This window comes from Rhododendron vialii, chromosome 9a (assembly GCF_030253575.1).
Source record: "Rhododendron vialii isolate Sample 1 chromosome 9a, ASM3025357v1".
Lineage (NCBI taxonomy): Eukaryota > Viridiplantae > Streptophyta > Magnoliopsida > Ericales > Ericaceae > Rhododendron > Rhododendron vialii.
The window spans coordinates 31,323,109-31,336,606 of NC_080565.1; the positions used below are offsets into that span (position 1 = coordinate 31,323,109).

Genomic DNA, 13,498 nt, shown 5'->3' on the forward strand with positions numbered 1-13,498 from the left:
ATAATCTCCAAAAAATTTGACGAAAAACTAATAAATTTGAAAAAAATTTAAATAAGTACAAAAAATATAAACTACTTGACTTATTTAGCCGAATGGTAAGGTTCATATGGTTTATTGTCAGTCGTCCATAGCACGTATCCGTTAATTCCTGTATTCGATTTCGGGTCGGGTTCTGAATACTCCACAAAAAGGGTTCTTTATAAATTTCTGGAAATTGAAGAGAAACACCAGCAACAGAGAAGGAAAAGTCATCCACAGCCGGCCGTACGATCTGAACTCCCACCCCTAAACCCGCGCCAGTAAGTCTTCTTCAATGTTCTGGTACAAACTAGGGTATTGGTTTTTCTTTACAACTTGATTTCGACCTAGATTTTTGTTGAATATATAATACGTCTGTAACGGTCCAGTTAGTATGTAGTTTCTGCAAGGAAATTCAAGAAAATTGAGTACTCTATCCGTTCTAAAAAGATTGGCCGCTACGCATAAACGAGAACTTAAAAGGAATGAATTTTATAAAAAAAATCAAACTTTTTTTGTGTGGGTTTTAACTAGATATCAATGGGTTTTTTAATCTGCGGAAAAAGATTGTCCTTTTGTGAAAAAAGTAGCCTCTTTTTTTGTAAGTAATGGTTTTGCATTTGTAGAACTTGTACTTCGCGCGAGTGTGTGATATATCTGCATTTGATATCGGTTTTGTTGATGAGACTTGAGGGATGTGAGACTTTGGGATTAGGATGATTTTGGGGATGTCCTTGATGGTCTAATTACCATTATGTCCAATGCGTTGGATATGAAAAGACATTTTCTTAATGGGTATTTCTCCAGTTCGTTAGTTTGGGAGTATGTGCTTTGCTTTATATTATCTAGTGTTTCATGGTTGTTTTATTGTATCTTCTCTCCTTGATTTTATTGTGTCCGTTGGTTGGTGTATTTGCTACAGGTAGTAATGGACGAGGAATCTTCCAGTAAACAACTAAAGGTGAATGACCATCAATAGTGTGGTTTTATTTGGTTTGTAGGTTACGCATGTCTGCGCATGCTAATTGTGAAACTCTCCTTCTTCATGCTAGATTTCTTTAGATGTTGAACATGCCAAATGCAGTATTTGTTTAAACATCTGGCATGATGTTGTCACGGCTGCCCCCTGCCTCCACAACTTCTGGTTTGTAACTTGATCATGAACTCATCATAGCTTTTTGCCTCGACCTTTGTTTTTCTAAAACGTATTTTTGTGAATTTTCCCCCCAGCAATGGATGTTTCTCAGAGTGGTTACGAAGGTCTCAGGAGAAACATTCAAGTGTTCTTTGTCCACAATGTAGAGCAGTGGTCCAATTTGTTTCGAGGAATCATTTCTTGCACAATATTGAGGAGGTAGCTCCATCTTCTACTCTTGTTTTATTTTTCTTAAGTTTCCTCATTTGTGGGGCATATTTGCAGTCGTTGGTTAGTCTGTTTGAAGATTTTAAGCATTTGTTTAGGTCGAGTTGGAGGGAAAAGATTATGTTGTGTAGGCAGAAGTCTGTACTTATAATTTTATAAAAACTCCATGTGACTCGTGGAACTCCCCTTCTTTTTCCTAGAGCTTTTATAAAAAATTGTTAGCAAGTTAAGATTGTTATTGTGTGAAGTGAAATGATACTAGTTTCAGGGAATATGCCCTCTTACTCTTAATGCCTAGAGTAGGAATCATTTGCAAATTAACTACTCTATCAAAGCATATTGAAAGTGAAGGGATAACTAGAATGTAAATTGCTAGAAACTGTGACAGTATAGGGACTTGGCTACATAATTGAAGGGATTTTTCATATCACATCGGTTTAGCTGATACATATAGCCATATAGGTTACAATATGTACCTGTTAGAATTTGGGGCATAGGCGATCCATGTGCAGTTATGTAAAGTTTCTAATGTAAGATTGTGGACGGTAACTCTTTAAGTATGATAATGTCTAATCAAGAAAAGAGTCCTAAAGAAATTTATGGTATGAAAGAATTTAAGACGAATACTAACTTCAGCAGTTGTCGGTTTCCATATTAATCGCTTAGGGAGCAATAAAACCTGATGTGGAAGCAAATCAATTATTTGGGCCGAGGCTTGAAATTTGATATTACTTGAGATTTCTACTTTTCTTCCAGATTTGGTATGGTGATATTTGTTATTTACTTCTAATTTACTTGGATGTTTTGTTTTCCATAATAGAAAGCTTTCGGTAGTTGTCAATACTTGAGGTCTTGATGTTTGTTTATTACTTTTGGAAGAAGGGCTCCCTTCAGCTCGCTTTAAATTTGCCTCTTCCGCACTTTCTGGTTAGATTGTCGGGTTGAAATTTCTTGTATATTATTGTTGGCGATGCTCATAATGGTTTGGCGTTCTTAGACCATGTCATTCTACGTACTTGTTTAGAACTTTGCTCTTGGATCTAGTTGTCGTGTCTTTTCTTCTGTAATTTCCGTTTTGCCTGCAGGATATTATGCAAGCTGATTCTTCCCTAAAACGTTCTGATGACGAAGTTGCACTTTTAGATTCCTATGCATCAATAAAGTCACCTCTTGTAAGTGTACTATTATCAATGATTTCATAGGAGTTGAATTCATGGTTTCTTATACTTTCATGATTAGTATAACGTACCTTGATTGAAGTCACCTCTTCTGGAACTCTTGAACATTGTATCTTCAAAGCCTTCAGACTTCAGAGCCTGTTCTTGTGTGGCTTGGGTGATGCTAGTGTTGACTTCTCAATTTTATGAGTGTTGGACGAGTTGGCATAAAGGATGAGGAAGCCATGGACATTAGCTACTATGCTTGACGTGGTGAATAAATGAAGAGACAGCTACGTACAAACTTAGCTTTCATTGTTACCTGGCTTGCAGTTTTGGCTAATGGAGAAATCTGAGGATAATTCCTTTCTGTGGATAGATTTAGTTCGAGAAGTGAGCTGTGATGATAGGTCTGACTTTCGTTTACCCAATGCGTGCTGAGGTTGCGCCCTTGTTGCACTTAAAGTGGAACTTTTTTTGCTATTTTAAAACAGCCCACAAAATAGTAAGGGACTTGGGGTCTCTTTGCCTGATTATTTGTCCAGACCCATTACATCCCAAGCCTAGCCTGCTGGGCAGAAATAATTTAGCCAAGCCACTTAAAAGCGCAGGTTGGTTGGAACCCTACTAAGTCGCAGCTGAACTCTCTGAGAATACTGAACTTTTAAATTCTCAACTATGTCTTTTTTTTAGGTAATCTTACTTATGTTTCTTTACTTCATTTAATGTCAGGTCATTAGCATGGGAAGAAATGCTCATCGGAAGAGGGCACGTCCAGCACGAGATGAAGATAGTGAAGATAGTGGCGTTGTAGATCTTTCATGCCCTCAGTGTGGTACACAACTGCCCTTTATTCATGTTGGAAAATCCTCAATGGTTCATGTTGCACACTATGTGGTGTGTTGCAGTTGTATGCATTGTACATGTATTTTTTATTTTACTTGGTTAGTATGTATATGTTCCCCCATCTGCCAATTTCAACTTATCCCTTAAAGGATCTTTAGTGTGTTTTTACATTTCACAACATGGCTCATATATGTGGCCTTCACTGATGCTATTCGGTGGATTCTAAACTATTGATCATGGTTGTCTTACCGGTTTCACTGTAATTTTCAACCCTTCTTGAATTTTGGTTATTTATTCCTAAAAAACTTATTTTGTGCATCCATCAGCTACTGAGCTTGCTGGGTTCCAGTGCAACGAGAACACTATCCATCTGCAGTGTCAAGCGTGTGGAGGGATGATGCCTTCTAGAACCAATACAAGATTCCCGCAACAGTGTAAATTCTTATCGACATACTTATTGGTGTTCTTTAAATTATCCTAGGACGTGTTAGCCTACTTGGCTCTGGAATAAATGCTTAGGACATTTGCATTGCTGTCGTATTGTTTGATGGTTTTATTTGTTCATTTGATAGTGTCGTCAAAATCTTTAATCTGAGAACATATTGAGGTTTTGTTTCAATTTAATTTGCATTCTGTCCGTCGTAAAGATGATTATCACACAATGTACTATGTCCTGTTCAGAAATAGTTTTGATTTATTCTTTCATTGCTTGTACAGAAATTTGCTTATGAGGTGTAACTCTTCATGTTCATTAAAATAGAGAAAGCTGTTGAGGTTCTTTAAAATAGTGAAGGTTGAGGATGTTTACCTTATGCTTGAAAGTGCCTAAAAAGTACCTTAAAAAGTTGGGCTTGAGTTGTCCTAGAGGATAAGGTCTAGAGCATTCTTTTTGCTTTTTCCAACTGATAAAGGTTATTTTCTCGTCACTTTTTTTTTCAAACAGGTTTATGTTGCTCATATTTCATAGAGAATTCTCAAATTTGTTTCATCTATGGTTGACACTTGCCCCAAATGATAATCTCTTTAGTTTTCTACCGTCTTCCCTGGTATGTTTAATTGACTTTGTAGTGCAATTAGTCTAGTAGTTTAAACTGCGTGCTTGTAAGTGAGAGCGGTGAGGTTTTACATGATGTTTTCTAATTTCCCATGTAACTTGCAGGTTTGGGTTGCGATCGGGCATTTTGTGGTGCTTATTGGTATGCTCAGAGTGTTACTGAAAGTAACTCTAATCCAGTTTGCGGTCCTGAGACATTCAAAACTGTAAGCACTAGCTTGTTCTTGATGTGTTTTATTTACCTAACTACCATTGTTATGGACAAAGTATGCGGTGGGTTAGGGATCCATAGTCATGTGAATGGTCGATGACTGATATGGCATTCCCATTCCACTTTGAACCATTCTCATTCTATGGCGTGATAGAGTTATAGAATATCCATTTTTGATACTTAGGCTCCATTCAGTTGTCAAGAATTTGGTACAATAAAGTATTCCCGAGAAAAGTGAAGTGAAGTGAAGGAAAATAAAATACACCTACTAAACGTATGTGTTCAATTCATGAAAGAATTTTGGAAGAAAATTAAGATTTAGTAGTTTAATTGTGTAGGGAACTAGTTCAACAATAAAATTTCTGAAAAGTTTAATTGTCATGGGTCCCACAAATGCCCAGTTAGCTGAACAACTAAAAAATACAAAAAGTAAAAACATTGCCATACTTTCCTTTCCTTTCTTAGCAACTGAACAGGGCCTTGGGGCATAGAAGAGGAAAGAAGTTATATGTGTATTAGTTTTGTGCTAAGTGTGCTGCTATAGGCTGATACCTGTTATTTTATACGCTCATGCAGATATCAGAACGTACCCTCACTAGAATTCCATCATGCGCACATGAAAACAATCGGCATGAACAAGATGTATGTATCTAATATGTTTTTTCAAACTTTCAGATGTATTGTACCTTTTAACGGATATATAGACTCACAATTCAGTTGGTTATAGATTACAGAAAGGTGTATTACACAGATGGGGAAAACATTGCAGGATGTTATCTCTGATTGGATTACGAAGTTTAACAACAGAGAAATTGGTAATCATAGGTTTCTTTCTCTGCAGTTTTTTCATTTTCCTTCTTGTTACTATAATTATATTAAGTAACCACATTTATGCTTTGAGAAGTATGCATAGTAACTGCATTTTAATATTTTCTAATGTAGGGGTACTGGGGTAGTATGAGCATATGTGATTTTGAATCTAAGCTTTGGGCCTTCTGAAATCCCAATCTTGTGATACAGTTCAGGGATGTGTATCTAGAAGTTGGATACAATTACATGGAAATGACTTCCACATTCAAGTCCATTGTAGTTTGTATGATACTCAATTTATTTTGTCCCTATTAGAAGTTCTAACTTTTTAATGGGGATATGCAACTGATGCATTGGAATTTGAACTACAAGAACTAAAGCATGGGAATTTGAACTTTTTTTTTTGCTCAGCGTGGGAATTGGAACTTGAAGACATTCTTGTTAACATTTCACATTATCTTACTTGTTAGGGATACTTTCGGAAACTTGTATTCTTTGACTTTTCAAAGTTGATAAATCTTTCTGAGATATCAAAACTGTAGAAGATGGACAAACATAATGGGATGGAGGGAGTGTTGTAATTTAGGAGTTACTACTAAGGGATCTACTTGAGGGTAGATGGATGTATGTGAAAAGGAGGATTTCATCACCATATCTATGCCGGAAGCAAGAAAATAGACTTCTATTATAAAGCCAAGAGTCCAATTGCTGAACAGGGTATGGGGTCAGACATGTCATCGTGCACTATCACATAATGCCAGAACTATACCCTTTTATTTTGCGTGTGTTGGGGGCAGAACAGTCCATCCATGAAGAATTTGTTACCCATCCTTTAACAACATTTAAGATAATTCCTTTTTGCTGAAGTCATCCTCGGAGGCTGTGTGTCCAAATTTCTGTTGCTCTCACTCTCTCTCACAAAAAAATGGTTTCCTGAACTATCATTTTATGATCTATGATTAATTCCTTGGTTGTGAATTTGTGTTGTGTCCTTTGGGAGTAAGAAATTCTCAAATTATTGCTTCCGCTAATTGTTTCAAATCTGGTTTGTGATCCAAATTACCAAGCTGATAGTTAACTGTCTTGTTGTATTGTGGGACTGAACTTCACATTTAAACTTTGACGCATGGTGTGGATACTTGTTTCGGGTGGCACCATCTACTAGTATATTAGGTGTATGTTCATAATCTTTCAACTTTCAGTACTATTTTCTAGTTTGATGTCGTTATTTTCCTTGCAGATCTTACCAGGATGCCTTTGAATCATGCTGAGATGATGAATGCTGGAACGCGTATTTGCAAGTAAGTTTTTTTTGTACCTTTGAACTTGCAGATGGTTCACCTGTACGTTTACCATTACCCAATCTTCGTTTCTTCAAGGCTAAACTGGAAATTATGGCTCCAGCCCCACCAAAGGGCATTCCCCCATCAGATGGTTACCCGGTTATTCCTCCACCCACAAGATCCCTCCATGTGGCATGACCACGGTTGCTTGATCCCCAATAAGAATAGTCCACGTGTCTGCCTTTGTGAGGTGGCCTTAGTTGCAGGAAACAAGTACTGCCTCTTTTCATCGAGAAACGTGAATCAACGTATCTGAGCTGGGAGCTCAACGAAAACACGTTTCCGTCGAGATAGGAACACATTTCTCTCTCAGTTTGAAGCGGTTGGCTGACTTTTGTTCGATTTCAGATTTGTGGTTGCCGGAGCCACCGATCAGTGATCGATTTCAGATTTTGGGGGTTTCGATTCTGATCGTTTAGGGCTGAGACGCGCACTTACGTATATGCATGTATATATGTATATATGGGGCCGGTTCTGCTCACACCTATTTTGACACTCATTTTAACACCCAATCTCAGCCACTCATTTCAATGGCTGAGATTAAAACGCAATCTCTCCTTCCTCTCCCCTCCTCACCCTATCCCTCCTCCCTCTACCTTTTCCCCACAACACACCCCACTCCGTCCGGCACCTCATTTCTGACGATCCATTTCCCAGCAACCCATTTTCCATCACCTCATTTTCCGGCAACCCAAATTCCGGCGATCCCCTTCTCCTCTTCTTCTCTTCTCTTCTCTCTCTCTCCTCACCTTCCCCAGAAACTCATGTTTCTCTCCACCTTTCTTTTTCTTTCTCCTCCCCAAACGGCCCCAAAATTGTGTGGGCTATGAAGATTTCCTTGCCCAATAGAGTCGTAGCTTACTCGAAGATCTAATTCTTTTTTTTAACTTTTTCTCCATTTCTTAATTTTCCGCTCCTGTTTGTCTCCAGTTTTGCCTTCTCATTGGCAGACTCAATGAAATAGAGTAGCTCCTATTTTAAGGAGGAAGGAACAGTCCGGAGCCACCGGAGAAAAGGACCTTCGCCGGGCATGGGTGTGCCGGAGAGGAGACTCTCCAGAGATGGAGGGGCCAGGGGAGGTGTCGGTGAGGGTACATCGGTTTACAGAGAAAGGGAGGAGGGATAGGGTGAGGAGGGGAGGGGAGAGGGAGGAGAGATTGTGTTTTAGTCTCAGCCATTGAATGAGCGGCTGAGATTGAGTGTCAAAATGGGTGTGAGCGGAACCGGCCCCTATATATATACATACCTCACAAATTGACACTTTTTACCCTATAATTATAAAGTATTTCAGTTTGATCCTCAATTTTTATCCTCTTAATTGTTTAGTACTTCAGTTTTACCCCTAGCAAACGTAAACATTAGTTATTTACCCTAATACGTTTAAATTATTTAATTATTCAACTGGAATGTCAAATATTAGTATAACATATATAGGCAATCCCAACCTCGGGAGTTTCTAGCTGCCCTTGCTTCCCCGCACCTGCTCCCGCTTCATGCAACTAAGGTGGTGACACATCGACCACCTATTAATGTTGCATCCTCATTTCCCGAGGATCAAAGCATTGTCACGACGAGCAGAGCCCAAGCCCTAGGGCTGAGCTCAACAGCATCGGTGGGCCACTTGCACAATGTAAAAAATCACATAAACTTATCTGACACGATGTCAGGAGGTTGGAGACGTGCAATTCTAGGCTTTGTGTTGCATGGTGGTGACTCTCCGTTTTAGGATGTTTTCATTTCATAGCTTTACAGTCAATCTTTGCAACCAGCTAACCACACTTGCTTCAATGTGTGTTCTCACATGCTCATGCCTTCTCAGGCTAAAGGAAGTTCCTAAATATGGGAGGATATGAATAGTGATATACCCTTCTCTAACAGCTTATTAGATGAGTTGGTGGTCAAGTTTATTCATTCCGTTCATATATAGTGCTATAAACCATCATTATACGGTTATACCCAAGTTTTCAACATGAAAGGTTTTCATTTTCAATTGGAATCATCCCTCATCATTTTCCCTACTCGGTCATCCTTTGCATTTCAGGTATTATGGCATTACTTGGCAATGTGTGTGGCTGATTTGTTTGTTCTGAATGCTTTCATGTTGGCGTTTTAATTTGTATTTTTTGATTATCGTGTTCTTTTTTTGGTCGCATGCTCTTTTTTTTTCTTCTTTTGTGGCCATCTGATTGTTCTTTTCTTTGGTTGCAGCGATTGCTATGACAAATTTGTTTCATTTCTCTTGTACTGGTTCCGGGTTTCAATGCCAAGACATGTATGCATCTTCCTAATTCAAGCAGTTATATTTAACGCTGATCATTATTGAACTCATTGATTTGTTGATTAAACACGATGCAATTTTGAAGAAATACTTTGGATCTAAGAATAGAAGATGGCAATCCACATTTGACCCTCCTCCATTAGGTTTTGCTCGGATCATAGTTTTGTGCAGGGATTTTCCAAGGAAAGAATGATGATAGGGAAGCCAGAGAGAGAGATTAGGTTCCCCACTCCACTATCGTCTGACCTCTGCCTTCACATCCAAACACAGATATTAAACTTGCTAATTCTAATATCTAGGGATTCTAAAGCCCCAAACTGCTAATTCATATTTACGTTTAGCCTTCTGTAGTAAAGGAAAAGAAAATGACATGCATAATAATCTCTTGTTCCCTGATAAAGAATAGTTGAGGATAAAATGATGTGATTTCAAGATGTGTATCTGTATCACTGTACTCTGTAGTTTCTTTTTGCTACTATCTTTTCGGATGTGTTTTCTTCCTCTGGTTGTCCATCGTACTGCATTTTGTTTCAAGTCTTTGATAATCTCTTCCTTAGGGTGCGTTCCGCTTAGGCCTTTTAAAAATAATGGGCTTCCTAAAATATAAAAATATGCAATATGGATCTTTGTTTGATAGATCTCGATGAAATCTTTTGAACGTTGCAAAAAAATCGAAAAATTATTTTCGTAAGCTCATTATTTTTAAGCTTGAAATAGTTTCTTATTTTTTAAGTACTTATTTGGCTTAGCGGAACGGGGAAGATTTATCCATCCGATTTATCCATCCAAATGTGGTATCTGATTACCTAATGAAGTAATGATGGTTTCATTGCTCATTATGTGAATTAGCTCCTTGCTAGCTTCCAAGTGTTTTTCTTTATCCATCTACATTGGTTTTTGTGCGTTATTAGCATGATAGCATCTTATTGTTGCTACCGTGTTGTTTATTTTGTTGTAGCTTCTACCACCAGATGCATCTCAGAGGGAAGATTGCTGGTACGGGTATGCTTGTCGGACACAGCTACACAGCGAAGAACATGCTCGTAAACGAAATCACGTGTGTCGCCCAACCAGGGGTCGCTAGGGTGTTCATTATTGTTTCTTTTGGTTACGTATGTTTTTTCCCCCAATTGGATGGAAAATGACGTCAATTGCTCGCCCACATGTTTATCGGTGGTTAGTATGGATTATACTGCAGGTTTTGTACTTTCACATCTGGTGTTACTTTCCGGAGGTTTTGTTGTTAATATGCCCTTCTTGTTCAGTCATATTCACGGTTCCATAACCAAGTTAGATTGCAGCTTGCTTATTCGTGCCTGGAGATCTTGACCAGAAGGGGTGGCGTTACTCGGGGCCCTTATTATTCCGTTTCTGAGAAGCTATTTCATTCCGTTGGTTTGGAACACGCGGTGTCAATTGTGTGCGCAATTGTGTGCGCAACCAATAAGGGTGCGTAATCTTGAAAATGTTCCCGAACTATGGAGTAAGGTTATCAGAGTGGTAGCGAGCGTGCCATTTATCGAAACTAGTGTCATTTACCCACAATGCTAGTGTTATTTAACGTGCGAAATTGAATTTGGAAAACGCGATCGATTGCAAAGTTACAATACGACGAGAGCTTATATAAGATAAGCTAATTTCTCTTCGCATTTGTTCCTATTTTACCAGCCTTGTTTGTTTCTCATCGTCTAATGCACATTTTCATAATCGGATAATGTTAATACCAAAACTGTTTTTCGTTAATGTCAAGACTTTTAGTGTATAAAACAATTATACCATGGGCGAGGTACAACGTTCTTATACACCGACGTTTTGACGCTAACAAAAATTGTTTTGGCATTGTAAAAAATCTTCTTCTACTAGCTTTTAGGAGCAACTAGCAACTGTTCTGTTCTCTTCTGGGTTAAAAATGGTCTAAAAGCTTTGACTGGAGAGCCCCCTTTTGCCTAACTTTTAGCGTGATTGTTTTCTCTCAAGGTTTCACTAGATTTTAATATAATTTTTATCTTACATGATTCGGTTAGACAAGAGGAACCGGAAAAATATCAAAATAAAGTCCAAATTTGAAAAAAGTTAAGTAAAGGCTAGATTTTAATATAATTTTTACCTTACATGATTCGGTTAGACAAGAGGAACCGGAAAAATATCAAAATAAAGTCCAAATTTGAAAAAAGTTTACAAAAGACGACCAAAAAGACACTAAGAGACTATCTTTCTCGGAAAGTTAGTCTTTCAAGTATTTTTTGGTTATTTTATATGAAAATTTTCAATTCTAGAATGTATTTTTATGCTTCTTCGTTTTCCCTCGTCGAGCCGAACGCTGTGATGTAAAAGTTATACTTAAATCTAGTTAAATTAAGAGAAAATAACTTAAAAGACACCGACAAAAAGTCAACAAAAATTAGGCCAAATGGACCCAGACTCTCAATATTGGTAAACTAAAGAAGAACATGGAAAGATATGATTTGGTAGTTAATAGTGTAGGCTACGCTTCTTTTGATTAAAAAATGGGCGAAAAGATTCGATTGGCTAGACTCAAGACACTCAGTCTAACAAATTATAAAACGCGTAAAAGATTTGATTAGCTGGATATTAAATTCCGTGGGTTGCACGAGCACAAGGCTGCAAACGAGCCGAGCCGAACTTTATCGAGCTCGATTTGTTACTAAACGAGCCAAAAATTTGAGTTTGAGCTCGGCTTTAACTTTGAAAGAGTCAAGCTTAGTCATTTACTATTAAACAAGTCTCTTTAATCAATCCGAGCCTCTCTTAAAGAGCTGAGCTCCACTCAGCTAGCTTACTAAAAGAGCCGAAAACTCGAGCTCGACTTGTTTACTAAACGAGTTGAGTTGAGTTGAGCTAAGCTGAGGGTTAACAAGCCGAGCTCGCAAACTGTTCGGTTCATTTACAGCCCTCCACACAACGAAAATATGCTCAAATTCTTGAAGCAACCCACCGACAAATGAGTTCAAGAAACCACGGGTGGTGCTTCAAAACTGTGAACTAGTACATACTAACTATATAAGCCCCACTTGTCTTCCATAAAAGTTGCATGTTCGAATCTTACAGTGCCATATATTCCAAGTCACGGGACCATTGGAGAGTTTGTCCGATTGTTAACTTCAGAATTTCGAAATTAGTCGAGATGCAGACAAATAGGTTCGACCATTGAGTGATGAGAAAAAAGAGAGAAAGAACTTAAGCCCGTTTGACAAGGGGGGGAGGACCAATTTCAAGGTTTTGTCTGGTTGTATATGTACGAAATTGGGGACAAATAGGAGTATTCCAAACCACAATCAAGTTAAAAATAGGGGGTGAAAATGGTCCCGGTGGATTTCGGTTTTCGAAGAGTACAAATTTTAATTTTCGGTTCGGTCTCGGGTATCTAAAAATACTCCCAAACCAATCTAAACTGAAATATACATGTAGGACCGATTGAAGTGATAGAGTAATAAGGGTTTTAATATTTTAGCAGTCTTAGACAGGAGTTCTGATATTTAATAGTCTTTGGATAGGGTATTTTAGTAGTCTTAGAGCATTTACAGTAGAATAATTAAAATAATAAAATTGTTAAAATTAACAATATTTTCTAAAAAAATACTCATAGTGGCATAATCAAACTTAATAATCTCTTAGCAATTCATTAAATTTTGGCTATTGGATAATCAAAAATAGCAAGATTTTGCCAATAACCAAAATCTTCTTTCTCTCTCTCTCAACAATGTTTCCAAGAAAAATATTTTTAAAAGAAATTTTTTTTTTGCAAAAACAGCTAATCGTTTTTCAAAAAACTATTTTTTTTAAAACTGTATTTTTTTTTCAAAAACTGTTATTTAAAAAAAAATTGTCTTTTTTTCAAAATCTGTTTTTTTTTTTTAACTTTTTCGGAAAAGTGTTTTTTCAAAATAAAATTTTTCAAAAATTTATTTTTTATTTCTAATAACCTGTTTTTATTAGTTTGAAAATTATTTTTAAAAAATTGTTTTATATGGTGACAATTTTTAGATTTTTACGGGTTGAAAATGTGATGAGACAAATTTTGATTATTCAATGTTGATTATGCTACTGTAGACATCTATATTATTAACTTTAACAACTCCATAAATAGATAATCCAACTTTTGATTATTCAATTTTAATTAGTCTACTGTGGATGCTATTAGACAGGAGTTATGGTATTTAAGTCTTGAATAGGGGGTTTTGATATTTTTGAAGTCTTGAGATTCAACCCCAAAAAAATCGGAAAAGCCGACCAAAGTGAACCGCCACAAACATTTCAGTGGTTTTCATCATTTCTAGACCGTACCATCCTAAATATCCGAAATCGCCAACCGAACTTCTCGGACCGTTTTTCCTCCCTCACGCTTCCGCTATTCGAATTCATGACTTTCTGGCTCTAATATTACTTGTCGGACCGTT

General features: G+C 37.4%; 1 protein-coding gene across 3 annotated transcripts; it reads left to right on the forward strand.

Annotated features, from left to right (window-relative positions):
• Window positions 1-118: 118 nt before the first annotated feature.
• Window positions 119-10,348, forward strand: LOC131301102 (uncharacterized). Of its 3 annotated transcripts, none has more exons than XM_058327249.1 (13): window positions 119-299; window positions 941-979; window positions 1,071-1,162; window positions 1,249-1,372; window positions 2,467-2,553; window positions 3,271-3,373; window positions 3,711-3,818; window positions 4,544-4,644; window positions 5,226-5,291; window positions 5,377-5,464; window positions 6,700-6,760; window positions 9,011-9,074; window positions 10,039-10,348. In XM_058327249.1, exons 2-13 carry the CDS (start codon window positions 947-949, stop codon window positions 10,162-10,164), a joined length of 1,053 nt encoding a protein of 350 aa, XP_058183232.1. In that variant the 5' UTR covers window positions 119-299; window positions 941-946; the 3' UTR covers window positions 10,165-10,348. The 3 variants fall into 3 exon arrangements, with proteins under 3 accessions (XP_058183232.1, XP_058183234.1, XP_058183235.1); XM_058327251.1 differs by having other exon boundaries at window positions 157-333; XM_058327252.1 differs by having other exon boundaries at window positions 157-321.
• Window positions 10,349-13,498: the final 3,150 nt, after the last annotated feature.

What these genes read in the sequence shown, in the direction of transcription:
- LOC131301102 (XM_058327249.1), top strand. Translation starts at nt 947, where the DNA reads ATGGACGAGGAATCTTCCAGTAAACAACTAAAG. An exon ending in TCTTGCACAATATTGAGGAG is followed by an intron (nt 1,373 to 2,466) that starts GTAGCTCCATCT and finishes TTTTGCCTGCAG; the next exon opens with GATATTATGCAAGCTGATTC. An exon ending in GTTTAACAACAGAGAAATTG is followed by an intron (nt 5,465 to 6,699) that starts GTAATCATAGGT and finishes TTTTCCTTGCAG; the next exon opens with ATCTTACCAGGATGCCTTTG.